Genomic DNA, 27,912 nt, shown 5'->3' on the forward strand with positions numbered 1-27,912 from the left:
CAGGTTGACAACATTGTTGACTTTCAGTAGGGGCTAATGGGCTATTATTATTAGATATTTTACTAATTTTACTAAATACACGTTTTATGCCAGAGCATTCAAAAAGGATAATAGCACTAGATGACAATAGCTGAAGTTACAGCAATGCATTATTGGGTGTATACAAACAGTGCACTTTCAGGCCCACAGAGATCTTTAAATTTGATGTCCAAACATCGTAACAAAAGGTCTGGGAAGGGAGTGCATTGCAACTTGCAAGGGGGGCTTTGATAACATTAAACAGATAATACATGCCGTTTATTGCTGTATCGATACAACAGCCTCTCAATCGATTCACCGATCGTCTGGATTTTCGATCGATATATTGCCATATCGATTAATTGAATGCACCACTAATGGCTGTGAGCATGAACCATCCTGCAGTTTTAGGATTGATGTCCATAGCCGCAAGCAAACTTCTAGATCCTATTTTTAATATCTGGAAACATCAAACCTTGACAGCCCATACATCCAAACAGAAAAGTCCTATCTGATTTTATTAAACAGCATTAAACTCACCAGCATTGCGGCTGTATGGAAAGCTTGAATTATCCTGTCTGCAAGACATGTAACACTTTCTGTCAAGAAATTCCGTGCAGGTGATCCTTTTTCTAAGTGTTGTAGTTTGGAAACAACCGTTGGAAATCATGCAACGGTTTTGCTTATCTTTTGATATTGCACATAATGCAGGAGGCAGCAAAACACGCCTTATTACATTTTATATTCTAGTTAAAGATGGAGTGGCGTGATTTTTTGCCACCCTAAAACATGATCACCAGGTCTTATTGTTATATAAGGATTGTTATATAAACATCATATTATTGTTATGATGGGTGGTGATCCACCTGAACTGAAGCTGCACCCACAGCTGTAGTTGTATGATAAAGGGGGATGGGGTTAGGGGAGGAGCTGATAGTGTGATATTACTGTTTATTTCATTGGCCCGTTTGAAAGGGTTCAGCCTCCAGAAAGAAACCCCAAATACAAAGTTAATACACCATTGCACATAAAAACGACTCCAGGGTGTAATGAAGTACTGTCACCTAATATACATGAATAACTGGAAAAATAAAAAAATTGTGGCACTCCCTCTTTAAGGAGATGGACCACATGCCTTTTGATGTTGATCATTGTATTGTCTTTACACTGTACATTTATATAATTACTCAATATAAAATTGAGAATAAATGAATTAATGAAATGTTTTTGTAATATAGAACAAAGGATCAGTGAAAAGCAGTGAAACCTTTATTAAAAAGGTAACATAAGATATATCTGCCTTTAGAAAAATACCTCCATTATTAAGACGCAAAACATGTGTAATGTCTTGCTGAGATCTACTACATATGTGCTGTCATTTGATAGTCCAAACAACACAAGTGAACACACAATGAACAGCTACAGAGATTGTACGGCTTCTCAGAACTTTATTCATGAGTGCACGATTATGAAATTATGACTGATATCCGATTATTTGCAGGGTCATATCTGCCGATACCGTTTCTGCCCGATTTCGAAATTATACAGAGGACCACAATGAAAACAAGCCTAGGCCCTAGCCTGTTAATAGCCTGTTAAAGTATTGAAACAATCAATACATATACCTTTTCCAAGTGTCTGTTTTCACAACTGAATGACTACTGAATGAGACGAGTACACAAATTAAATAGAGAAAAATGTAAAGTTTATTTATACTTAAGATCGTATTTGATTTGGCTTTTGTTCTAGACTAGAAATACTAGACACTTTTGAAAAATTCCTCTGATGCCTTCAAACAAAAAATACGCAAAAACCAGTACTGTATTATGCTGATTGATATTTGAACATGTTTAACAAAAAATAAGCAGCTTGAGGAGTACAAAATAAAATAACTTTAAAAATTGCTGTAACTATTTAGTTACAGCACTGTCTCCTTCTCAACTGCACATTGCACAGGGGTTCACGTTAGAGAGACAAGCTGAATTCATTATTTTGTTCTGCTGGTGAATGTTGATGGTAAGCCCCTCTCCCACTAACCTACTATGATGAAAATTAGGTATGTGGCCAATTAAACTTTATAAGTTATTAGTGTGGGTACAGACATTGAGAGATGGTAGATCATTTGTGCTCAATCTCTGAGGCCAAAGGCTTGCTTGTTCAAAGTAGCCGTTGCACTCCAGTCCAGTAATGACTGCTCATACGAGGCAATCAAGTTCGTGTTGAAAACATATACCCCAGTATCACTACTCGAAACTAATTTAATTAGTACAACAAACCCTCTCTAAGTTCTGTTCTTATAGATTTTTTCCACCATAAAACATCATCATAGTAAGGGCATTTTATCAAGTATTTGACCAATCTGGGAACTAAATCGTTACCAAGAAATTTCTTCACCAATGTGTTTATAAAGGTGTCTAATAACATCTACTAAAAGTTTGAAATTCAACTCCCGTGGGAAATTGAGTTATTAGCATAATATGTGACCAATACCCATAACATCCTATATAAGGCAAAAAAGTCCAAATTTCATCATTCTTTAAGTAGCATGTGACATATGAAACTAGGGTGATTTCATGATTCTGAATCCATTCCAAGCATTAGTTTTGCACAAAAAACACTCCTTGGGCTAAATTAGGCCATATCCACTTGACCAAATGTGCTGACCTCAACACGTTTGTGTGGCCGTTTTCCTCCCAAGGAGTGTTTTTTGTGCAAAACTAATGCTTGGAATGGATTCAGAATCATGCAAACACCCTAGTTTCATATGTCACATGTTACTTAAAGAATGATGAAATTTGGACTTTGTTGCCTTATATAGGATGTTATGGGTATTGGTCACATATTATGCTAATAACTCAATTTCCCACGGGAGTTGAATTTCAAACTTTTAGTACATGTTATTAGACACCTTTAGAAACACATTGGTGAAGACATTTCTTGGTAACGATTTAGTTCCCAGATTTTCATAGATTTCTCTTACTATCAGGTATTATTATATAAGGCGGGATATTTCTTTCAAAAAAGTGTACAGTATTTGTTAAATTTTAGTTTTCATGACACGCCCTCCAGTTAATTAAGTATGCCTGGATTGCCTGGTGGATGGTGATCCACCTGAATTGAAGCCACACCCACAGCTGTTGTTGTATGATAAAGGGAGAGGGGTATGCTTTTTTCCCTTGTATGAGTCAACATGTGCGTTTTTAGATTACACCTTTGATTAAAGCTTTTGCCACAAACTGTACATGTAAAGGGCTTTTCTCCTGTATGAGTCATCATGTGTACTCTTAGCTCACCACTGTGAACACAGCCTTTGCCACAAACTGTGCAAGTAAAGGGTTTTTCCCCTGCATGAGTCAACATGTGTATTTTTAGTTGACCCCTGTGAAAACAGCCTTTCCCACAAACTGTACAATTAAAGGGTTTTACCCCTGTATGAGTCAACATGTGTGATTTTAGATTTCCCCTTTGAGTACAGCCTTTGCCACAAACTGTACATGTAAAGGGCTTTTCTCCTGTATGTGTCATAATGTGTGATTTTAGACTACTCCTTTGAGTAAAGCCTTTGCCACAAACTATACATGTAAAGGACTTTTCTCCTGTATGAGTCACCCCGTGTGTTTTCTGACCAGCCTTTTTTGTGAACATTTTGCCACACTCCGTAGAAATTACCCAGGTATCCTCCTCCGACTCATCACTGTGTTCAGTGATGTCAGATTCAGAACGGTGTGAAGAGAGGAGGTCATCACTAGTGGGCTGTGATGTTCCACAGTCCTCTACATCAGCTTGCGTTTGCATGTGTTGAGTTGAGGTGCTGGCTACAGGCTCTGTATCTCGGTTTTCATCATCACCTTCACTTTTCACTGCTAGTAATGTCAACGTTGACCCATCAGCCTCCTCTGGTCTTTGAAGCAGCTCCTCCTGTTCAACTTTAATGTGTGGAGGTTCTGGTTCCTCCTGGACAAGACTGGGGCTCCTCTCCTGCTGTTCAGGTGAAACCTCCTCTTGACACACAGGGAGGTGCAGGAAGTCTAGGCAAAAGATACAATGAGAGAAAACCAATGAATGTTGGTCAAGAAGTGTGGGTCATGACCGAAAGAATAAGGTCGCGAATACAAGCGGCCAAAATGAGTTTTCTTCGACGGGTGGCTGGCATCTCCCTTAGAGATAGGGTGAGAAGTTCAGTCACACAAGAGAGACTCGGAGTAGAACCGCTGCTCCTTCGCCTGGAAAGGAGCCAGCTTAGGTGGTTCGGGCATCTGGTTAGGATGCCTCTCGGGCGTCTCCCTGGGAGGAGATCCCGGGGCAGACCAAGGCACAGTTGGAGGAAATACATCGACTCACTGGCCTTGGAACGTATCGGGATCCCCCAGGAGAAAGTCACTAATGTTGCTCTGGAGAGGGAAGTCTGGAGCACTCTGGTGGAGCTGTTGCCCCCACGACCCGACTACGGATATAGGCCGTGAGCCAGGACCCCAAATCTGGGGTCATCGGTACCATTGGGCCGACTAAGCCTCATAGTGATTTTTGGGAAGGTATACATGTCTAGAATTAGAAAATATGTGATAGCATTGCAGTGGTGGTAGCTTTCTGTGTGTTATCACTCCGTTTATAACCACATGCCAAAACACAATTTTCAAAATCCGAATGAAGTATTCTACTTCAAACTGATGGTTCTCTCTCATTATTGATCATTTATCTTTGAAGAATGGTTGGGATACAGCTCAGACAATATATTTCTCTGAAAAGTTGTTAAAATTAGCATATCTAGAAATATTGTAATTATCTATTACAGGAGAGACAACATGAGACGTACTTCTGTTTTCATGAAAGATGTAGCACAAAGGTTCCTAACATAAATTCTAAGGAAATGTTTTATGAAATTCAATAAACTAAATTCTAAGGAAATGTTTTATGAAATTCAATAACCTAAATATAGTGCAAGTGTACAGTGTACTGTAAGTAATGCATAAGATAACTTTCCGTTCACCAATACATACAGTACCTTAATATTACCTTTTAGTCTTCTATCTGTTCAATACTAAACCTAATAATGTTGTTTTTTGTTTGTTTTGATTTGTATTTGGGGACATAGAACAATTTTAGCTTGGTTGCCCAAACTGGCAATTTGCATAATCCAAAAAGGCCACTGAGCAGCGAGCAGCTCATTGCATTTTCATACTATATGTATAGAACTAGAATTTTGCGGGCCTTCGGCCAGCTCATCCTAGCTTGCACGCGTCGCCAAGGGGAGCATACTCATGCTGTACTCTTCTGTACTGTACTGTACTCTACTGTACTCTACTGATCTGCTCTACTGTACTGTACTGTACTGTGCTCCTCTGTACTGTACTGTACTGCACTCTACTGTATGGTACTGTACTGTACTGTACTGTACTGTACTGTACTCTAAGGATTTCACTGCGCAAAGAGTGTAGAGTGTCGGTGTGTATAACACAGAGGATGTTAACGGAGGAACGCTCCCGAAAGGGTTAATGCCACTTTTCTGTTGTATAAGTAAGATGCATTCCTGAAGCTATTTTTTTAAATATCAGGTCAATTTCACATGTTGAGGTCAGGTCAAGGCTAAATTTGACCTATGGGAGAACAACAAATAGAAACAACTTGATGAGCGTTCATGATTCACTTAAAAAAAACTGTCAAAAACATCACAATAACTGGTATTTGTAATAATAGTATAAAGGCTCATTCATAGTCTGGATTTTCGGTGGTGAGGTGACCACCGAACTACAACATAATGTCACAAGCCGCGGTGAAGAGCAAACCACCGCCACTGCCCCAGCCCTTCTCTCTGTTTTTACTCACCACCGCTCAACATTATTTCAGCTCCGGTGGTCACCTCACCCCCGGAGCGGTGGTCACCCCACCACTGGAAATCCAGACTATGAATGAGCCTTAACACACTATGATAATATTTATCTTTTGCAACTACATTCAATATCTGTAAGCTTCAACTCATAATCAGGATCATAAAATCAACCCACCACATGGCCCTAGCCCTCCTGACTGGCAGCATTATCTTTCCCAAATCCTGGTCTACCTCATCGTTAAAATCCTCTTTATCAACATTTCTCATTTGTAGCTTGAACATTTCATCAGGTGTCAGATCACCCTTAGCAAAATGTGGATGTCCCATCCAAATTGTGTGACATCAGCCAAATGAACTTTCAAGTTGAGCTTGGTGGTCTGCCACATTCCACTTGGATATGAGGTTGCACAGGACTGTCCCATTCTAATGCTCTGTACTTTATACTATAGGTCCACCCGATACACCCCAATACACCAACAAGACAAGCACATCAGTTTATTAACTGAGCATGCGTATCACCCTGCATCAGGGACATAATGATGCCTGCCTCATCATGACCAAATGCAGTATCCATCATCATCATCATTACAAGGACCATGGCAGTGCTTCTTTCCTCTATTCAACAATAGAACATCACTTTGGGTTTGGTATGGACACCATCTTGGATTTGGCAATACATAATTACCTGATGATAATTTCACTTTCACTGATTCAGCCACATTCCTTTAGCCCTAAAACCCCAAATAATGATTAATTAGTACTAGTTTTATATAGCCATTTTAAGCTCCTGGCAGCCATATTGGATTCCATCTCGAAAATGGCGCCTTTCCGGAACATATGTATATATTCCTAGATTTTCAGTATATTCTTAAGCATGCCTAGAGGTACCAGAACCAATTGGAAAAACCTTTTCTATCATTTTTTTTGGCGGTGTATTACTATATGTTTTTCATATTGACCATGTAATTTTCGCCTAGTGTTATAAAATAAAATGCATGATATATGATATGTGCACTAGCCACTAGGCAGCATGGTCACGGGGCAGCCCGTGCCCTATACATATACACTGAGGACAATACACTGACACCACGGCGCGTAATCAGCGCCTCAAACTGTGACTCCGCCCACCCCCTGGGGAAGTTGTGATTTGCGCTCGTTCACTGCAATGCAATTTGCAGCATTTTGATAGCACTGATAAAGCTACCACTGCTGCAATGCTATCACATATTTTCTAACTCTAGACATGTATACCTTCACAAAAATCACTATGAGCCTTAGTCGGCCCGATGGTACCGACCAACCCCCCTGGCTCACGGTCTAATAAGTGGTTGAAGATGGATAGATATATATATATATTTTTTTTAAAGGCATATAAAAAAACATGACTTTTACACCCAATGAAAATATACACTTCACGGAGTATAGACCACTTGGAATTATAACAATGAGGATTGCCTGAGTATGGCGCAAGTTAAATTACCGTATTGTGCCGGATATAAGACGACTCTTTTTATAAGACGACCCCCATTTTTCAAGACTTATTTGTGGAAAAATAACTACCCGATTATAATACGATTAGGATATTTCCATTGGATAAAAACGTCTTATATTCAGGCAAATAGGGTACAACTTTGTGGGGGGATGCAGAGGAATTTGTTGTATGTGAGAGGACCTGCTTGGATTCACGGTGAGTGGCATGATGCAAGCTCATAACGCGCTGCGACTTGGAGCTTGTAGATCTTCTATTTTCTGTCCATTTTCAATAAAATGTAAATGAAGCTTACTAAGTTAGTAAATAATGGCCCATGGGCGTTTATACGGACGAGGGCGGTTATTTGGACGAGGCGTTTATTACGCAAAATGGTGTCAGACCCTGGGTTGTTATTAGGTAGTGTGCGGCTATTTGAGTAAGGGCTACTATTTGGAAATATACGGTATATAAAGCCCAAACCACACCATTGCAACTCAATGAGTTGCATTGGTGTGGTTTACCTTAAAAAACGTTTTGTCTCAACCCAACCCGTTGGTGTAGTTTGGGCTTAACGCATTTAGGCCCAAATGGGCTTAACCCATTTAGGCCCGACATTTAAAAAATTGATTTTTTACATTCATTTTTTTCTGAAAAACCTCATGTTTCTATATCAGTGGTTCTCAATATTTCATTATGTATATTATGTACATAATATTGTCAAGGACCCCAAAAACTATATGCAATATGGCGCCGACCCCCATCTGAAAATATGTTGTTCCAGGGACACCACAGATACAAAGATTTTAGTTAAAAAACTGAAACTCTGAAAGAATATATATTCAAAGATTTCAGGCACATTTTTACGGTTTTTCAAAAATAGCAGACCTACAAGTGTAGATCTGCTATTTTTCAATAGCTAAAGTATAACATAATGCTTAGAACACCAAAAGGGGTTCACGCCCAGAATGGGTTAAGAGTGATGTGATATTGATGGTACCAAATATACCAGCATTCAAAAGTATGCTCAATTTCCGAAATGAATTGTAGGCAGTTCAAGCGAGTGGGAACAGGGATTACTGAAACATTGATGAGATAGTCCTACAAAAGAAGAGAATTAAAGAAGGCAACTGACAGAGCATGCCACTTACTGGTGTCCAGGTCTTCAGGTTCCTGTTTAACAGAAACGGTCCAGGATGGTTGAGGAGAACTCATCTTCACCTGCAGGCTGGTCTCCACAAACTGGTCTGGAATGAAGGAATAGAACAAGGACTTTGATGTAACATGGCATATACATGTACATTGTGCATATCTAGCATTGAAATAAGATATATTTGGAATGCTCTAGATTGTGTAGAATGCTCTTAACACACTGACATATCTTCAACGTGATGAAGATATGTACCAATGTCCCTTAGAATGCATACAATATGACGTCATATGCTGGCCCCGGACATACAGAAGCAGACCGTGCAGGTAGGTTTTCCGCGGATGTCCCATGACGTGATGAAGATTATGCACCAATGCCAGGGTATAATTGGTTTACGATGGTGACGTAATGATGATATGTTTCAGTGTCAGGACATACGCAATCAAACCACCCGAGTAACCACATTATACCACTAGTCACTCAGAAATTACATATACATACATATAGACATATACACATATATAGATGAGCATATGACGTGATGAATATATGTACCAATGCCAGGGTATAATTGGTTATCGATGGTGACATGACGATGACATGTTTCAGTGTCGTGTGGACTAAAGGTAATGCCCCGATGTATACATGTATGTAATCTGACACCACTGCCATAACAGGCATAAGTAATCATTACCACTACTACTTTTTCTCCTCCAAAAGCAATGTACGTAGCAAATAGCTAAACCTAATAATTCAATATTGCAAACGTTCTTTCACAGAGAGGCTGAGATTTGAAAGTTTGTAGCGGTCTACAGTACTTGCACGCTCTGCTTGCGCACTAGTAGGCCATTTATGGCCTACTTGTGTGCAACAAGCAAGTAGGCACTCGACAGAGTGCAGTTCTAGTTAGGTCTGCGTCTGGCGTATTTGATGCACAGTTTTAATGGAAGCACATTGATGTGGCTATAAAGTTTTAATGCGGGAAAATGTGCAGTGTAAATTTAATGTGCACTAGCCACTAGGCAGCATGGTCACGGGGCAGCCCGTGCCCTATACATATACACTGAGGACAATACACTGACACCACGGCGCGTAATCAGCGCCTCAAACTGTGACTCCGCCCACCCCCTGGGGAAGTTGTGATTTGCGCTCGTTCACTGCAATGCAATTTGCAGCATTTTCAAAACAATATTGAGCAGAGTAGCGATTATCAAACGTATTTGCAATGCCATACGTTGAAAGATCTGTTGCCCGTGGACAAGGCACGCTACCTCCGCAAGTTAGATAGCATCGGCATAGATGTTTGTCCGTATGTGATTAAGGATTGGACCAAGTTGCATTGGCAGCCATAGAAAATTCTTACCCCAGGCTAAAACCGGATGTGACGTTTTTGGGCGTTCCTGTCTAGCTTGGTGTCAGTGTATGTACACTTCTAAGTACACAGCAGCTTCCATTTGACTAACATTGCCGGCCGGCTTTGGAAATGACTGTGTGGAAGTGTTCGTCATGGACAGTGGTACATCCTGGTATTTCCCAATGCATTTTAAGTGTTGTTTATTTATTGATTGGTCACCTCATCAGTGCAGGCACGCCTCTCTAAATTGGAGGGTGCCAAGTATTGTAGAGGAGGAGGGGTGTGTTGTCTGTCTGTATTTAAGAGCAATATTTTAGTAGTCTTTTGAATGTAATGTTGAGTGAGAAATGTAACTTATATTCTGTTGTACAACATCCTTTAGGATCGTTAGGTTAGTCATGGGCTATGAGAATGTATAGCTGGGTTAATGACTGTTAATTGATTGCATGCCATGTGGTAGGATCCACTCCCTATAAGAGGGAGACTGCAGGGGCATTCAGTTAGTTGGGCTTGGAGCAACAAGCTGTAAGCACCTAGGGGAGAGCTGCCAGGGCCGTTGTCTTGTAAGGGTGTCGCCTGTTAAACAGTATCTTAAGATCCTAGGCTGTTTAGTTTGCTGTCAAGTATTAGTTTCATTTTTGCTATTTTTGGCAAAGTCTATTTTTGATTTGTTATTTAAGGCCTTCACTATTTAAAATAAAACACCCCAAACTGTGCATCTCTGGACTTTGCATCTCTGAAATAAATCATCTATACCTGTACCTGATATTATTGCATAGAATGCATTCTGTAAATACAAGTAGATTTGTAATTTGTAGATATAATAATAAAGATCGGCATTTGTCAGACACCGACACAGCCAGGATGACCAAGGGGATGGTGTTACAGGAGCTCCAGAAAATGTCTAGTGGGACTGGGGATCAACAACAGAGGGAGGACCACGAGGACATGGACGAGCCACCTGTCAGAAGGCCACGGAGGGACCAGCCCTGCAGCAGTCTGGACAGTATGTTTGACAAAATAGCTGAAGTACGTGAACCCATGAGCACCAGTACTTCTCCAGTGACTGCTGCCCAGTGCCGGAATTATAGGAGTTGAGGCCCCTGGGCTAGAGTAATTTTTGAGGCCCTCCCCCCGGGCCCTTACGGCCACACGGAAAAGCCGTACGGGAGTTCATTTTGGTCGAAACGTTATTGGGTGAGTGGCAAAATCAACCTAATAAAACTAACTTTGTGCAATAATTAAATACAAATCTCACTTCAATTGGATAGCAATACTTTACAATTTCTTTCGTCATTATTATTAATATTTATTTTTGTTTAAAAAAAATTGCCCTCCCAGGCTCCCACCCCATAATGGTATCGGAGCATCTCTAATACATGTCAATTTGAGGTACACGTCTTTAATATTTAAAAAAAGAAAATGGTGAAAAATTGGCGTGTTTAATGTGTGCGGCGTGTACCTCCATGGTGTAGTTGAAGATGAGGGACTCCTGGCTGATCTGGTGGTCGCCCTCCAGGTTGTCCATGTTGCACTTGTAGTTGATGAGGTTCTGCTCGTTCCGTTTCAGGCTGTTCGTCTGTTCCCCCAGGGAGCCGGCGACGTCCACGGACACGTGGCCTATCTCCTGGTGACGGACAGGGCAAAGAGAAGCACAGCAGGGGCACAGTGAGAAGGGAATGGAACCTGAATGGTTAATGAGAGGAGTTTATTTCTCGTATGGCTAGAGGTGTGACTGTGAAGTGATGCACTGAGAATCACACAGCGGACTGGACAGTACCTCCATCTTGGTTTGAACCCAGGGTCCAATGATGTTGGCCTGGGTGGACTGTGCCTCCGTCTTGGTTTGAACCCAGGGTCCAATGATGTTGGCCTGGGGGGACTGTAGGCATATCTCCATCTTGGTTTGAACCCGGGGTCCAATGATGTTGGCCTGGGTGGACTGTAGGCGTACCTCCATCTTGGTTTGAACCCAGGGTCCAGTGATGTTGACCTGTGTGGACTTTACCTCCATCTTGGTTTGAACCCAGGGTCCAGTGATGTTGGCCTGGGTGGTGAACTGGCACCTCAGTCTCTGCTACCTGGCCACCTCCTCCTGAAGCATTTGGTCTCTGAGGGGCACCAGTTGTTTCACCTGCAGGAGGTGCCAGAGGGTCATGTTTCAGTCAGCGTTACCACACATTTTTACCAATGAATTTACAAAACTCTTTCCAAAACATTTCCAGAATATTTAACCAAATTGCCAGACCTATGTAACAATCATTCAGTGTAATAATAAGGGCCGATTCATACTCCTATTTTACCGCTGTTTCGGCGCTGTAGTGCCGAAATGATTTCGGCTCGTCAGAAAGTTTCAGTAGCACCGAAGAGCCGACTTTAGGACGGTACCCGACTACCCGGCCCCCCCCCCCCCCCCCCCCCGAACCTAAAATGCGTCCGTCGATCTGTTCTGTCAAGACTGTCACATCCGGTACACATTAGGCTGCAATCATACAGCCTGTTCGCCGAAAAATTACGTATGTTACATATTTCATGTAATGTCAGATGTTTTTCAAAATATTTGTATTAACCGTTATCAATGGCCAAAAACAATGCATATCCAAATATTTGTTCCATGACCTTTGATAAATTCCAAACCTTTTTTTCTATTTTCTTTTTTCTTTCTAATTTAAAAATATTTCCAGGAATTTCATGACCGTGGGAACCCAAAATGGAGCAGGGAACATCTCCGTACGTAGACAAAGTCTACGTCCCAAAACAAACTGGTCAGGCTACTGCTTGGCCTTCCATCTGGAACAGTAGTCACAGTACAGCCATTTGCAATGGGCCTGGTTGGTCTACAAGATACACTACACCTCAATGATATCATCATCGAGTCTACAATCACAACACCAGAGGGAGCTCCACAAATCACATTCAACCCTAGCCCCTTTCGGAACCCTCGGTTAAGCTTTTCTGAGGTTCGGACGTCGCTTACCCCAGGGTCCCTGAGTGGTTATTCCCATAGATATATATAGAAAGCTAGATGGCTCACCCGCGCTGCTGGCCAATGAGAGCGACGTTGCTATGTGGCAGCCATCTTACCGAGGGGCAGCATAACATTGTGGCAATTACTTTTTAAATAACCATAACTTGCTAAATTTTCATCCGATTTTCAAACGGTTTGGTTTGTTATAAACGTCAGAGACGTCCACATACTTCTATGCTTTTATATGACATTTTTATAACAAAAAATAAATTAAGCAGATAAGCGTCCTGAACCATAGCCCCATTGATAACGTTTGTATTAAACCAACCCGTTTGTAAATCCGTCAAGATTTGAGCGAGTTATGACTATTTTTGTTTGAGGTGCCATAGAACATACTGTACTGTAGCCCCTCAGCAAGATGGCCGCCGGGTGAACTACGTCAGAGACTCCGCCTTGAGCTATCTAGCCTTTATATATGTCTATGGTTATTCCACTCTTGTTGGGATACATAATGTACATACCCTCCGTTCACGCCGAGTGGCGTGCCGCTTGAGTGTTGGTAAGATGCATAAAGCGGCTATAGGAGACAACGGAAACGTGGGAGAAATCGCATTAACCGCCGATGCCGTTAAGTATTTTTAATCTTTTTTTTAAAGTTTTGGCTTCTCTGAAATTCTCTCTTCCTCACTTCCTTGACTTCCTTGTTGACTTCCCATTGTACCGCCTCCCGAGCGGCGACTGGCTAGCTGCACGTCCTAGTTACTGCCTCTGATTGGCCGACCGCGTACATGCAGGATGTTTATAATGCTGTCGTGTCGTGGGAGGCGGGACATGGGAAGTGAGGAAGAGAGAATTTCAGAGAAGCCAAAACTTCAAAAAAGGATTAAAAATACTTAGCGGCATCGGCGGTTAATGCGATTTCTCCCACGTTTCCATTGTCTCCTATAGCCGCTTTATGCATCTTTGAAACATCTCACCAACACGCAAGCGGCGCGCCGCTCGGTCGTGAACGGATGATATGTACATCTGTATCCCAACGAGAGTGGAATAACCACTCAGGGACCCTGGGGTAAGCTTCAGAAACTTCAGAAAAGCTTAACCGAGGGTACCGAAAGGGGCTAATTCAACCCCATAGTTTGCACAAACAAGGGCTTAAAATGCATTCTCCTACTATGCCACAAAAATGTGGAATGCCCTACCAACAGCCACAAAGAAGTGTGAATCCTTACTCTCTTTCAAAACTGCTCTAAAAGAGCAATTACAGGTGGCTGTAATTCAGAACTAGCCCCTGTAAAGAGTCAAAGCCACTGGTATATTTCTTATTTTTGTTTCCTACTTGTTTATAGGTTTTGTTTTTTTCATAGTAGGCATATTGTGTACATTTGTCTGTCAGTATTGTTTTCAATTAATTGAGTACAAAAGGACCCTAATGGAAACGAGCCAATAGGCTTTATTGGATTCATCCTTTTAACAGACCTTGTATTGTACTGCTACTCCATGCAAAGTCAAACTGTAAAAGCATTCAATCAATCAATCAATCACAATGCACGAAGAGTGTTTTGCTAGTTAAGTGTGTTTAGTCAGCCGCTTCCATGTTTTTCAAGTTGTGCGTGTGCATGTCGAGTGAACTGAAGTCAGTTGGAAATATAATTCCACATTCGATCAGGGGAGGCACCGAGAAGGCGCTAAAACTTTTCAACTTCCTTGAAAAACATGCGAAACGGGGGCGTGAATGTGACCTCCTCTAGGAGCTACAGAATGAGCGTAGGGACTGAGGGAACGTATTGGGACTAAGCTATAAGTAGTAGCTGCCTCAAACGGGTGTATACGTGTTTGAAATGCAACTTAAACAAACCTGCTCCGTGTAGTTTTATGTGTGGCTGTAAAATCACGTCCAGCAGTTTGCCTCGTCTCTCCAGCAGAGTTTCTATCTCTCTCTGAAAGAGGCTGCACATGAACTGCTCCACCGAACTGAGGCGCTCGTTGACAACACACGATATCTCCTCTCTGACCGACGCCATGTGTTCATTTATCGACAGCCGTAGAGACTCTATTTGGAACTTTTCGCCTCCTTTATGAGACATTTTTCCACAGCGCTCTTTGTTACTCTGCTCAGATACAAAAACTGTAAACAACAAGACGGTTAATACTTCCGAGTTAACGTTGTTCAAGCATGCGCAATAACGATCCAGAAGCTGTCGTCCATTGATGCTTTTCGCCCCCTGGTGGAGGAGGTTTGTCATCATCGTGCTCAGAGAATAATAAAACTGTTTTAAATGCAAATGAAGCAAAGATAAACACAAAGATAATCATTGAAATTAGACTATGGATATACAGTATAGTACAGTTTGTATCGTCAATACAAACCTAAAGTCTCAGCTTGTACTGTACATCTGTTATTTTTTAAACATTTGGAAAAATCTTGAAAGTGTTAATTTGAACATTTAACTATACTGATTTGTAATGTGTTTTTGCAAAATCATGGGTGGTTCACCTAAAAACAAAAGAGAATTGCAGTTTAACAGTTCCAAGACTGTACATATCACCCACAGACTGACCATGCAGTGTTTAAATACTGGTTTAAATAACAATTAAAACATTTGGAAGGAAGCCCAAATAAGCAAATACACTTTAGAAACAACCCCCAAAAAAACACAACCCGCAATTACCAATATTTAATTACAAGCACCTTTACAGAAAAACAAGCCCACAGTCACTCATAATTTAAGCGGACATGGTGACATTGCTACTGACAGTGGCAATTACACTACTGAGGCTGCAGGGTATATTTTGCAGCAGCTAACAAGATTTACTTTGTAGCTACACATCTCTGGCTTCCATTGACAATGAATGGTAGACTGAATCTTTTCATCTGCCTGTCAGCAAAACTAAATGGGGAGCTCTATTAATAATAATAATAATAAAAATAATAATAATACAACTTTTATTTTTATAGCACCTTTCATGACATGAAATGCAGCTCAATGTGCTTCATAGAGCAATGGAGAAGGAAAAAAAGAAAAGAAAGGCTGCATAATACATTAAAATAATAGCAGTAATGCAATACAGTGAGGATATTAGTGAAGTGAGTACGTGGTTGGTTGAGAATAGAGGCCTGCAGCTGAGACTGACAAATGGACGACAGGATTGATTACCACCCCAAACTATAGTCTCATAATCATAATTGTTTTACGTAACGATTGTAGGTCAAAGTCACTTATCTCCAGAACATGCGAGGAAGAACATTGGTGTCCATATCCTTCTCAATGCACTACTAGACAAAAGCAACCATCAGGTCCCAGTACTGTACGTACAATGGCACCTACCATCAGCTCCCAGTACTTAATACTTACAATGACAATCTACCATCAGCTCCCAGTACTTAATTACAATGACAATCTACCATCAGCTCCCAGTACTTACAATGACACCTACCATCAGCTCACAGTACTTGCGATATGTACCATGTTTCAACTACTAAGCCATTCTACTTTATATGCTGAATACGCCAAGTGGTGCCCAGAAATGAAACCTGAATCTTGGGGGCCAAAGGCGAGTGCACAACCAACTGCACTACCAGTACAGTTAGTTGTCTTAGTTGTAGCTGTTATTTGGAAAGTGAATTTGGGGGTCTTGAAAGTAAAAGACCCCTATTCTATGGCTGGCAATGAGGGACATTAGACTGAATCGCAGGAGACAGTCAAATGGTTAAAAAGGTAACAGAATAAATCTTTGCCTTTAGAAAAATGCCTTTATTAAGATGCAAAACATTATGGGCCCTATTTTCATCAGTGCGCTGCTAAACCCCTTATCCCTAAACTTCTGCTTTTTATTTTTTACTGTTTTGAAAAATGATGGACCAGATCTGGACACTAGTACATATCAGTCAACCTATTTTCAGCGGTAACAGGTCAGGTCGCCCCAATTCCATCTCGCCCCAGATTTTTTCCGCCGACCTCACGCCGACAGCTCGGTGCGGCGGTTCTTGTATTCTTTATATTGTTTTACTGAGAATAAGGTTAGACATAAGTTTAGGGTTAGGCATAGTTTTACTGGGGTTACGTTTAGGAATAGGGTTAGGTTTAGGCATCGTTTTACTGAGGTTGAGGTTAGGAATAAGGTTAGGTTTAACCGTTTAAGCATAATTTACTTAGATTACTTTAGGAATACCAGGCCGCGCTGTTCCGCCGGCTGTACGCCCGGGGCGAGTTGGTAAAGGGGCGAGCAGTCTCGTATTCTTCCCATGGAGGAGGGACTCAGAAGTTAGTATAACCTGTAATGTTGTGTTCACCATGGTGCGTTCGCATTGAGATCGGCTGCGATGTGACTCCACTGAATACCACGGGGCCTTCTGCCCGTGGCGCCTTGTAACTGAGTGAATTCTGTTCAATAAATCTGACCAGATTCGCCGACTATAGAACATCCAGCTTGACTTTCTTCCACTCACCATCGCTGTTACAACACACATGAGTCACTTGATAGGCCTACAGAAATATACATCAAAAACATATTAAAAAATAGGGCCGTGTAATGTCTTGCTGAGACCTACTACATAATGTGCTGTCATCATTTGATCCAAACATCACAAGTCAGCACACAGTGAACACACAGTTTGCATACATAGGAATAGCAATGGACACACCTTAAAACAAAACTGGACAGAGACTAGTGCATATATGTGACACATCACATTATAGCATTTATGTCATATATACAAATATAAGCTCTGACGTTTAAAGGTATATTCAGTGATTTGACTTAATTCAAATATCACTTGTTTTTTCTTTTTTTCTGGATAATCCTCCCTACTATAGAGTGTGCTGACCATATAAGGAGTTCCTCCCTGTCCCCAGTGAGCCCCTGGGGTCAAAAAACCCTAGTTTCAGTTTTGGTGGCGGGTGGCAAAACCTTCATCCAATCAGGATGAGTGGGGCCTTCCTCCAATCATGATCGAGTGGGGGCGGGCCTTGGTGCACATGCTGTTGGCCTGTTGCACTTCTCCCCCACTGTAGAGCGTGCATGTGCACATTTTGTTAGCGGGGCGGACTGGGTGGTTTTCCAAATCACCCAAATCACTGAATGCTCCTTTAAGTGGTATTGGTGGATTGCTGCTGTGGCTTTAACACATTTTTCTCTTCTGCTGAAAAAGGAGATTCTGCGTAAAGACTCAACAAGTATGACTGGTCACATATCAAATGTTGGCAATACCAAAAGAGAGAAAAGCAATACAACAGCAACACAAGAACTACGTTTAGATTAGATAGTTTATTTGTCTCGGTCATGGTTTATCCTGCATTTTTACATACAGAAAAGGGATTGACATGATACAATTGACCGAAAAGTAAAGGGCTGAAGCCGAAGTTTATTATGCCTAACCTTTTTGAGATTTCAGTAATCTCATAGAAGGAAACAAAAATAATAAAATAATAAAGAAATCAGATTTTCAACATTGATGCATTTCTAATCAAATCAAAAAAAGAATAAACAAAATCATGTGGAAAGAAAAGATTTTGATCAATCAACAGAAAAAGCACTACTTCTACCACTAATAATAGTGATAATAATAATTGTAACAATGATGATGATGCTACATAATCATTGTCTACATCATCATCATCATCATAAGTCAATCAAGGTGAATGTATGCATTCAAATATATTGCCCGTAAGAAGTATCATTATAACTTGTCATTGGCATCCAGCAACAAATTTGCATAGGTCCTCATGTGCATCTGCAGGAAATAGTTTTGACTGAATATAGATCAGAAGTTGTGTATTTCTTCCTTGCACGACTCCTGAAAGTCACATTTGAGACACTTTGACTAGTTGTCGCCACAAACTGTAAAGGGCTTTTCCCCTGCATGTATCCTCAGGTGTGTTTTTAGATTATTATTTTGTGCAAAGCCTTTGCCACAAACCGTACACGTAAAGGGTTTTTCCCCTGTGTGTATCCTCATGTGTATTTTTAGTTTAGCCATTTGAGAAAAGCCATTTCCACAAACTGTACATGTAAAGGGCCATTCCCCAGTATGAGTCATCATGTGTGACTTTAGATCAAAACAGCCTTTGCCACAAACTGTACAAGTAAATAGTTTTTCCCCTGTATGAGGTTTTTCCACCGTATGAGTCATCATGTGTTGGTTAAAACTCTTCCTTTGAGCATAGCCTTTGCTACAAACTGTACACTTAAAGGGTTTGTGCGCTGTATGTGTCCACATGTGCCTTTTTAGATTACTCAATTGAGAAAAGCCTCTGCCACAAACTGTGCATGTGATGGAGAATTCATCTGTATGAGTCGACATCATGTGTGATTTTAGATTCCTGATGTTAACACAGCCTATACCACAAACTGTACAATTAAAGGGTTTTACCCCTGTATGAGTCAACATGTGTGATTTTAGAGTTCCCCTTTGAGTATAGCCTTTGCCACAAACTGTACATGTAAAGGGCTTTTCTCCTGTATGCGTCACCCTGTGTGTTTTCCGACCAGCATTTTTTGTGAACATTTTGCCACACTCCGTAGAAATTACCCAGGTATCCTCCTCCGACTCATCACTGTGTTCAGTGATGTCAGATTCAGAACGGTGTGAAGAGAGGAGGTCATCACTAGTGGGCTGTGATGTTCCACAGTCCTCTACATCAGCTTGTGTTTGCATGTGTTGAGTTGAGGTGCTGGCTACAGGCTCTGTATCTCGGTTTTCATCATCACCTTCACTTTTCACTGCTAGTAATGTCAACGGTGACCCATCAGCCTCCTCTGGTCTTTGAAGTAGCTCCTCCTGTTCCACTTTAATGTGTGGAGGTTCTGGTTCCTCCTGGACCAGACTGGGGCTCATCTCCTGCTGTTCAGGTGAAACCTCTTCTTGACACACAGGGAGGTGCAGGAAGTCTAGGCAAAAGATACAATGAGAGAAAACAAATGAAGGTTGGTCATGAAGTGTGGGTCATGACCAAAAGTGGCTGGCATCTCCCTTAGAGATAGGGTGAGTGTTTAGTCACACGAGAGAGACTCGGAGTAGAACCGCTGCTCCTTCGCCTGGAAAGGAGCCAGCTTAGGTGGTTCGGGCATCTGGTTAGGATGCCACTCTGGCATCTTCCTAGGGAGGTCCTTGACGCACGTCCCACTGGGAGGAGACCCCGGGGCAGAGCAAGGCGCAGTTGGAGGAAACACATCGACTCACTGGCCTTGGAACGTCTCGGGATCCCTCAGGAGGAAGTCACTAATGTTGCTCTGGAGAGGGAAGTCTGGAGCACTCTGGTGGAGCTGTTGCCCCCGCGAACCGACTACGGATAAGCGGTTGAAGATGGATAGATGGATGGATATATATATATTATTATTATTTTAAGGCATATAAAAAACATGACTTTTACACCCAATGAAAATATACACTTCAGAGTGTAGACCACTTGGAATTATAACAATGAGGATTGCCTGAGTATGGCGCAAGTTCAATTACAACTTTTTAGGGGGATGCAGTGGAATTTGTTGTATGTGTGAGGACCTGCTTGGATTCACGGTGAGTGGCATGCTGCAAGCTCATAACGCGCTGCGACTTGGAGCTTGTAGATCTTCTATTTTCTGTGCACCATCATTCAACAAAATGTAAATGAAGCTTACTAAGTTAGCAAATAATGGCCCATGGGCGTTTATACGGACGAGGGTGGTATTTTGGACGAGGCATTTATTACGCAAAATGGTGTCAGACCCTGGGCTGTTATTAGGCAGCTATTTGAGTAAGAGCTACTATTTGGAAATATACGGTATATAAAGCCCAAACCACACCAAAGGGTCGGGTTGGGACAAAACGTTTTTTAAAGTAGACCACACCATTGCAACTCAATGAGTTGCATTGGTGTGGTTTACCTTAAAAACATTTTGGATCAACCCAACCCTTTGGTGTAGTTTGGGCTTAAGAGTGATGTGATATTGATGGTACCAAATATACCAGCATTCAAAAGTCTGCTCAAAATAAATTGTAGGCAGTTCAAGCGAGTGGGAACAGGGATTTTATATTACTGAAACATTGATGAGGAGATAGTTCTACAAAAGAATAGAATTAAAGAAGGAAACCGACAGAGCAGGACTCGATCCTTGGGCCGATACTCTTTTCTCTATATCTCCTCCCCCTTGGCCTAATCTTTAAAAAGCGTGGCATCTCTTACCACCTGTATGCTGATGATTCACAAATGTACATGCCCCTTAAAAAGGACAGCAACAGCTCCCTGACACCTCTGCTTAATTGTCTAACCGACATTAAGGCATGGATGGCACTAAACTTCCTAAGCGTTAATGAATCCCCCAAGGTCACTGCGGTCCGCAGGCCAGCTAAACCTTAGGGTAAAAAATAAGACCCGTTTAAAGACCAGAGGGGATAGAGCCTTTTCCATCATAGCCCCCAAGCATTTTGTAAACTCTGAGTGTGCTTTATAAATAAAGTGGATTGGATTGGATGACACTTACTGGTGTCCAGGAGGTCTTCAGGTTCGTGTTTAACAGAAACGGTCCAGGATGGTTGAGGAGAACTCATCTTCACCTGCAGGCTGGTCTCCACAAACTGGTCTGGAATGAAGGAATAGAACCAGGACTTTGATGTAACATGGCATATAAATGTACTTTGTGCATATCTAGCAGTGAAATACGATATATTTGGAATGCTCTAGATCAGGGTTCCCCAATAGGCGGCCCGCGGGCCATTTGCGGCCCGCAGAGTGCCCCCTTGCGGCCCGCGGAAGAATTAAAAAAATATATATATATATATATAAATGGCATTAAATGGGGGTCAGTAGCCTGTGCATGTCAAACTGGGCATCCTTTTCAAATGGGGTCCTGCCCTGAAAATGAATTTTCAGGGCAAGACCTCGACCTCACGCGTGCGGACTCGGCCCCCAACCTGGTACCCTAGTCAAAATATGGCCCTCGAGGAAAATTAATTGGGGAACCCTGCTCTAGATTGTCTAGAACACTCTTAACACACTGACAGCCAGGTACTAATTAACTATTCCGCCACTGCCAGCCTTTTTTCAGTGAAGCCCCAGTGACCCAGTTTTAATGGCAGCAAATTGATGTGGCTATAAAGTTTTAATGAGGGAAAATGTGAAGTGTAAATTTCATGTGCACTAGCCACTAGGCAGCATATTTTACAAACTTAAAAAAATAAATCATCTATAGATTTCTCTATAATTTGACATACACTGGTATTGTAAACTAAACTGTTCGATTCTCTCTTTTCTCTTCTCTTTTGTAATTTGTAAATATAATAAAGATCGGCATTTGTCAGACACCGACACAGCCAGGCTGGCCAAGGGGATGGTGTTACAGGAGCTCCAGAAAATGTCTAGGGAGGGAGGACCACGAGGACATGGACGAGCCACCTGTCAGAAGGCCACGGAGGGACCAGCCCTGCAGCAGTCTGGACAGTATGTTTGACAAAATAGCTGAAGTACGTGAACCCATGAGCACCAGTACTTCTCCAGTGACTGCTGCCCAGTGCTGGAACTATAGGAGTTGAGGCCCCTGGGCTAGAGTAATTTTAGAGGCCCTCCCCCCGGGCCCTTACGGCCACGCAGAAAAGCAGTACGGGCGTTCATTTTGGTCGAAACGTTTTTGGGCGAGTGGCAAAATCAACTTAATAAAACTAACTTTGTGCAATAACTAAACACAAATCTCACTTCAATTGAATTGCAATACTTTACAATTTATTTCATCATCTTTCTTATTATTATTAGTAATATTTATTTTTGTTTAAAAAAAATTGCCCTCCCAGGCTCCCACCCCATAATGGTATCGGAGCATCTCTAATACATGTCAATTTGAGGTACACGTCTTTAATATTAGAAAATAAAATGGGGGGGGGGGGTATCATAGGGATGGGGGGGCAAAATTGGTGAAAATTTTGAGTATTCTGTGTGTTTAACGTGCACGGCGTGTACCTCCATGGTGTGGTTGTTGTGCTTGTTGTCGAAGATGAGGGACTTCTGGCTGAGCTGGTGGTCGCCCTCCGGGTTGTAGTTGATGATGTTCTGCTCGTTCCGTTTCAGGCTGTTCGTCTGTTCCCCCAGGGAGCTGGCGACGTCCATGGACACGTGGCCTATCTCCTGGTGACGGATAGGGCAAAGAGAAGCACAGCAGGGGGACAGTGAGAAGGGAATGGAACCTGAGTGGTTAATGAGATGAGTTTATTTCTCGTATGGCTAGAGGTGTGACTGTGAAGTGATGGACTGAGAATCACACAGCGGACTGGACAGTACCTCGCAGGGCCGCTTTTTGGGTAGTGCGAATGGTGCCGCCGCACAGGGCCTCGCGCATGCGAGGCCTCGCGCTAGGCAGTGATTTTATTTTTTTTAAGAAACAATAATCGCATCACAGCCTGTTCCATTCCTAAACTGCGGTCGGTTTGGAGCCGCCACGCGTCGCCTCCTCCTCCCAACCGGCGTCACTTATTCATCCCCCCGTTAAGCAACGCCCGGCCGTCCGGTCGTGGGGCCCCCTGTTGTCCCCCTTTGCGCTGCGCAGTGCCGTGCTAGCTTGTGCTGCAGAATTAGAGCAGATCTACAAGCTCACAATGCTTTGCAGCACGACGCGTTGTGAGCTTGTAGATCGGCCGCGCCACCGCGCAACGCAGTCGAATTATACACACAATGGAAACGAAACAAAAACAAGTTGAACACATGTAGGCTAGTTGAGTGCACAACCGCTCCCGCTCACAAACAAAACGACTCGTCACTCGAGTGAAGTGAAAAGGTATGCTGTCATGTCATGTAGGACTGTGTGTGGACAAAAAAGGTTTTATTTCAAATAATTAGTCACGCATGGACCGACGACCTCTCTCTCACTCTCTCTCTAACTCTCTCTTTCAGTCTCTCTGTCAGTCCAGTCAGTCAGTGTCATGATTTCACAATTTTTTAATTGAATTTTGATCGATCACGGTCATGTGGGCCTGGGTGGATTGTAGGCCTACCTCCATCTTGGTTTGAACCCAGGGTCCAGTGATGTTGACCTGTGTGGACTTTACCTCCATCTTGGTTTGAACCCAGGGTCCAGTGATGTTGGCCTGTGTGGTGAACTGGCGCCTCAGTCTCTGCTACCTGGCCACCTCCTCCTGAAGCATTTGGTCTCTGAGGGGCACCAGTTGTTTCACCTGCAGGGGGTGCCAGAGGGTCATGTTTCAGTCAGGGTTACCACACATTTTTACCAATGAATTTCCAAAACTCTTTCCAAAACATTTCCAGAATATTTAGCCAAATTGCCAGACCTATGTAACAATCATTCAGTGTAATAATAAGTATCTTACTCCTACGCCCAAAATAAAGTGTAGCAAAGATAAAGCATAGGCTATAATTTAGAATGGTATAATTAAATTCCAGAATTTGTGCCACTTTATTGCTACACCACCTATCCTAGGGCATAGGATCAGTGGCGTTTCCAGGAATTACATTTTGGGCAGGCACAATGTGTTAATTGTTGTCCCCCCACACACAATAGTAGTACTAAAGGTTTTCAAAGAGATATACCTGCCAGACAGTAGGATACAAAGGCTGAAACTAAAGGCTCATTCATAGGCTGGATTTTCGGTGGTGAGGTGACCACCGCAGCTGAAACTAGAAAAAGTGCCCTTCTGGGCACAGGTCTCCACCAGGACGATAGGAATGTGTGTGATGCAAAATGTTTAGGAGTAATATAAAATATGTGTGTGTGTGTGTGTGTGTGTGTGTGTGTGTGACGCGGCTTGGCCTGTTGTAGCGCCACCATGAGGCTGATTAGAAAACTGTCAAGTGGCATTTCTTCCTCAGCCTAGTGGGAATATGCATGCACAGTTTCACCGCAATTGGACGCTGTGTTGAGTAGTTGTGGCGATTTGTAGGCTACAAAACGGGTACAAAGCGGGCTACTCCTGAAAAGTTTAGAAGCCAACCATAGCCAATAAGGGTGGATTATGAGAAATCAAACAAACCTGTCTTGATCGCATGACTATGGAGAGCATGTGTACCGATTTGTGTGAAATTTGGATGAAATATGAAGGAGTAATATCAGAAAATGTGTTTTACATATGTCGGCCTCCTGGTGGCGCTATAAAGAGCAGATGTGAAACTTTCCAGGCAAAGGTTTTTCCTTGGCCTCTAGGGAGTGTGCATACAACGTTTTACACAGACAGATCCGTGCAGTTAGAGGTGCACATTAGGCTGCAATCACCGTTCAGCGAAAAATAACTTATGTTACATATTTCATGTAATGTTATAGATGTGTTTCAAAATGTTTTTATTAACCGTTATCAATGGCCAAAAGCGCTCGTTTAACCGTTTAAACTTGGATTTTCTTGCCCGTACATAAGCTTCATTGTGCAGAAAAGGGTAAGAAACGTTCCTTTCGAAACCATGCACCGTTTCTGAACCGCAGTGGGAGGGGGCGTGGATGTGACCTCATCTAGGAGCTACAGAATGAGCGTAGGGACTGAGGGAATGTATTGGGAGTGGACTGAGCTATAAGTAGTAGCTGCCTCAAACAGAATACGAGACGGCAGATAAAATTTTAAGTTGTATCATCTGAGTACTTTAGAATGTACACGCTCAACCACCTTATTTACTCTGTGTTATTGGTGCAGTCCATGATCACTGGAACTATATATATATATATATATATATATATATATATATGCCTCAGCCTAAAATCTTCATGATTTGAGTCATTTTCAAAAATCCACCTGTTGGTGGCGCTGTAACTGGCCAATGTGAAAAGGGTGGGATATATTCCTCAGCCTAGTATGAAAGTCTGTGAAAGATCCCACGTAAATTGCACGCTGCCTTCATGATTTGAGTCATTTTCAAAAATCCACCTGTTGGTGGCGCTGTAAGTCTGTGGAAGATTTCACAGACTCCAGGTCCCCAGCTAAATCTTTAACTCTAACAAGTACTGTACTTTTAGGCAGACATAGAATAGTACAACAACTAATTTCAGTAATGGAGGAATGGAACACCTTTCCAGAATGGAATTTCAAGTAGGCCTGCTGTACTTTTAGACAGACATAGCAGAATAGTACAACAACAACAACAACAACAACAACAACAACAACAACTAATTTCAGTAACAATGGAGGAATGGAACACCTTTCCAGAATGGAATTTCCAGAACAATGGAGGGGGGTGAGACATTCATTATCCATGCATAATTTTCATTTGACCAACAACAACAACAACAACAAACTGGTTCTAAATATTCTCCTTTGACAAACCACATTGATTCTAAATGTTCTAATATGAGAAATAAGGTAAAATAAACATGAAATAAACATGGGGCGAGATATCCGTGCTTTGGGGCGAGATATCCAGTGCTTAATTTCAGCCGGAGCTTGGCGGAGCTCTGCTCGGGTACCTGTCACTTGAGCTCCCCCACCTGTAGAGGCAGCTCCGGTAGCTGTAGAGGGCGCACCGCCACCCCAAATGCACATTACAATATACAATACGTCTCTATTATTATTTTAGTTTCATTTTCAAGTCAACTAGGCTTCTTCCTCGTCATAGTTACTTCTATTTCCAGTACGATTCCAAAATAAAACATGGCTTGAATGATCGCATTGCAAGTACAAACAAAAAAACACTCTTATTTTGAAATGTGTGCCCGTTTTTGAGAGGAAATAGGTGGCTATGGAACCCCGGCGTCGTGAGGCTTGACGCCTCACTGTTGACGGTGTCGGATGCGTAAATAAAAACAACTCGTCTCGACTTTTGCAATTTGCGCATCTGTTGTCGTTCGTTGCATATGGAATATGGAACTTTCATACTTTTATGGAGCAATAGATTAACTGCTACTTGGAGTTTAGCCTTGGGAACAGCATGCGTTTTGGTGAGTTCTTATGAACAGAACTGACTGCATTGCCAAATCTCGCAAAGACACCCGGCTTTACAACATGGCTCGATCATAATCGAATATCATAACGCTTGCTTTGGTGGGCCCGAAATAAAAAAAGACTAGTACAGAATTAAGTAGTAGTAGCATTATTGAGTTGTCATCGGAGGAGGAGGCGGAACTTGGATAAGTACAACAACGCGCATGCAGGTATTTAGCATTGCATACTGTTCTGATGATGGGCCACCCTAACTTAATACTATATTTTATACAGTATCTAATATAACGTTGAGCCGCTGTGCCAACTGAACTGCAAATGCCTACTGTAGTTGTGTGTTGTGAGCCGGCGGGCCCCTGTGTAAACTGCTGCTGCAAATGTTATTGATTGACTGATTGGAAATTTGATTCCGTTTGTAGAATGGGTAGCCTACAGTTCAAACGAAAGTAGCCTACACAGGTCAATACAAAATCTAACTGCTACGAGTATAAAACCAGAAAAAGCTTAAGACTTGTTACTTCAGGATCCTCCATTTTCAATTCATCAGAACATTTAAAGACATTTAAAAACGTCTATATGCCTACTCTATTGTGTTCTGATGGGTGGGCTAGTGGCCGTTGGTTGTGCTAAAAAAAGGCAACAAGAATTTTGCGCGTGCATGTGCGTGCACGTTTGCGTGCATGCGCACGTGCACGCATTCTTAGGTGCTCCGGCACCTAAGAATTTAGGAATTAAGCACTGGAGATATCCACGCTTTGGAGGCGAGCTATCCACGGCTTGGGGCGAGCCGTCTTCACTTTTCGAAATTCCGGGGCGAGCAGTCTTCACTTTTCGCGGGGGCGAGTTACCCTCAAGAATGTGTATGTGTTTAAAATGCAACTTAAACAAACCTGCTCCGTGTAGTTTGACGTGTGGCTGTAAAATCACGTCCAGCAGTTTGCCTCGTCTCTCCAGCAGAGTTTCTACTAGTGTCTCTATCTCTCTCTGAAAGAGGCTGCACATGAACTGTTCCACCGAACTGAGGCGCTCGTTGACAACACACGATATCTCCTCTCTGACCGACGCCATGTGTTCATTTATCGACAGCCGTAGAGACTCTATTTGGAACTTTTCGCCTCCTTTATGAGACATTTTTCCACAGCGCTCTTTGTTACTCTGCTCAGATACAAAAACGCAACTGTCAACAAGACGGTTAATACTTCCGGGTTAACGTGGTACACACACACACACACACGCACACACACACGCACACAAACACACACACAAGGTGCTGCCACACTATGGAAAGAG

General features: G+C 42.2%; 1 protein-coding gene across 4 annotated transcripts; it reads right to left on the reverse strand.

The window, feature by feature from the left end:
• Positions 1-1,617: 1,617 nt before the first annotated feature.
• LOC306925517 (alpha-actinin-1-like) lies at positions 1,618-27,912 on the reverse strand (the record flags this gene model as incomplete). Of its 4 annotated transcripts, none has more annotated exons than XM_079504382.1 (5): positions 14,641-14,892; positions 11,598-11,951; positions 11,280-11,444; positions 8,465-8,560; positions 1,618-4,046 (listed from the first exon to the last, which is right to left on the reverse strand). In XM_079504382.1, exons 1-5 carry the CDS (start codon positions 14,867-14,869, stop codon positions 3,088-3,090), a joined length of 1,803 nt encoding a protein of 600 aa, XP_079360508.1. In that variant the 5' UTR covers positions 14,870-14,892. The 4 variants fall into 4 exon arrangements, with proteins under 4 accessions (XP_079360508.1, XP_079360511.1, XP_079360509.1 ...); XM_079504385.1 differs by lacking the exons at positions 8,465-8,560; positions 11,280-11,444; positions 11,598-11,951; positions 14,641-14,892 and adding exons at positions 21,246-21,344; positions 22,715-22,879; positions 23,743-23,922; positions 27,513-27,535 and having other exon boundaries at positions 3,956-4,046; XM_079504383.1 differs by lacking the exons at positions 1,618-4,046; positions 8,465-8,560; positions 11,280-11,444; positions 11,598-11,951; positions 14,641-14,892 and adding exons at positions 18,607-19,673; positions 21,246-21,344; positions 22,715-22,879; positions 23,797-23,922; positions 27,513-27,912.

Source organism: Electrona antarctica (genome assembly GCF_951216825.1).
Source record: "Electrona antarctica genome assembly, chromosome: 6".
NCBI lineage: Eukaryota > Metazoa > Chordata > Actinopteri > Myctophiformes > Myctophidae > Electrona > Electrona antarctica.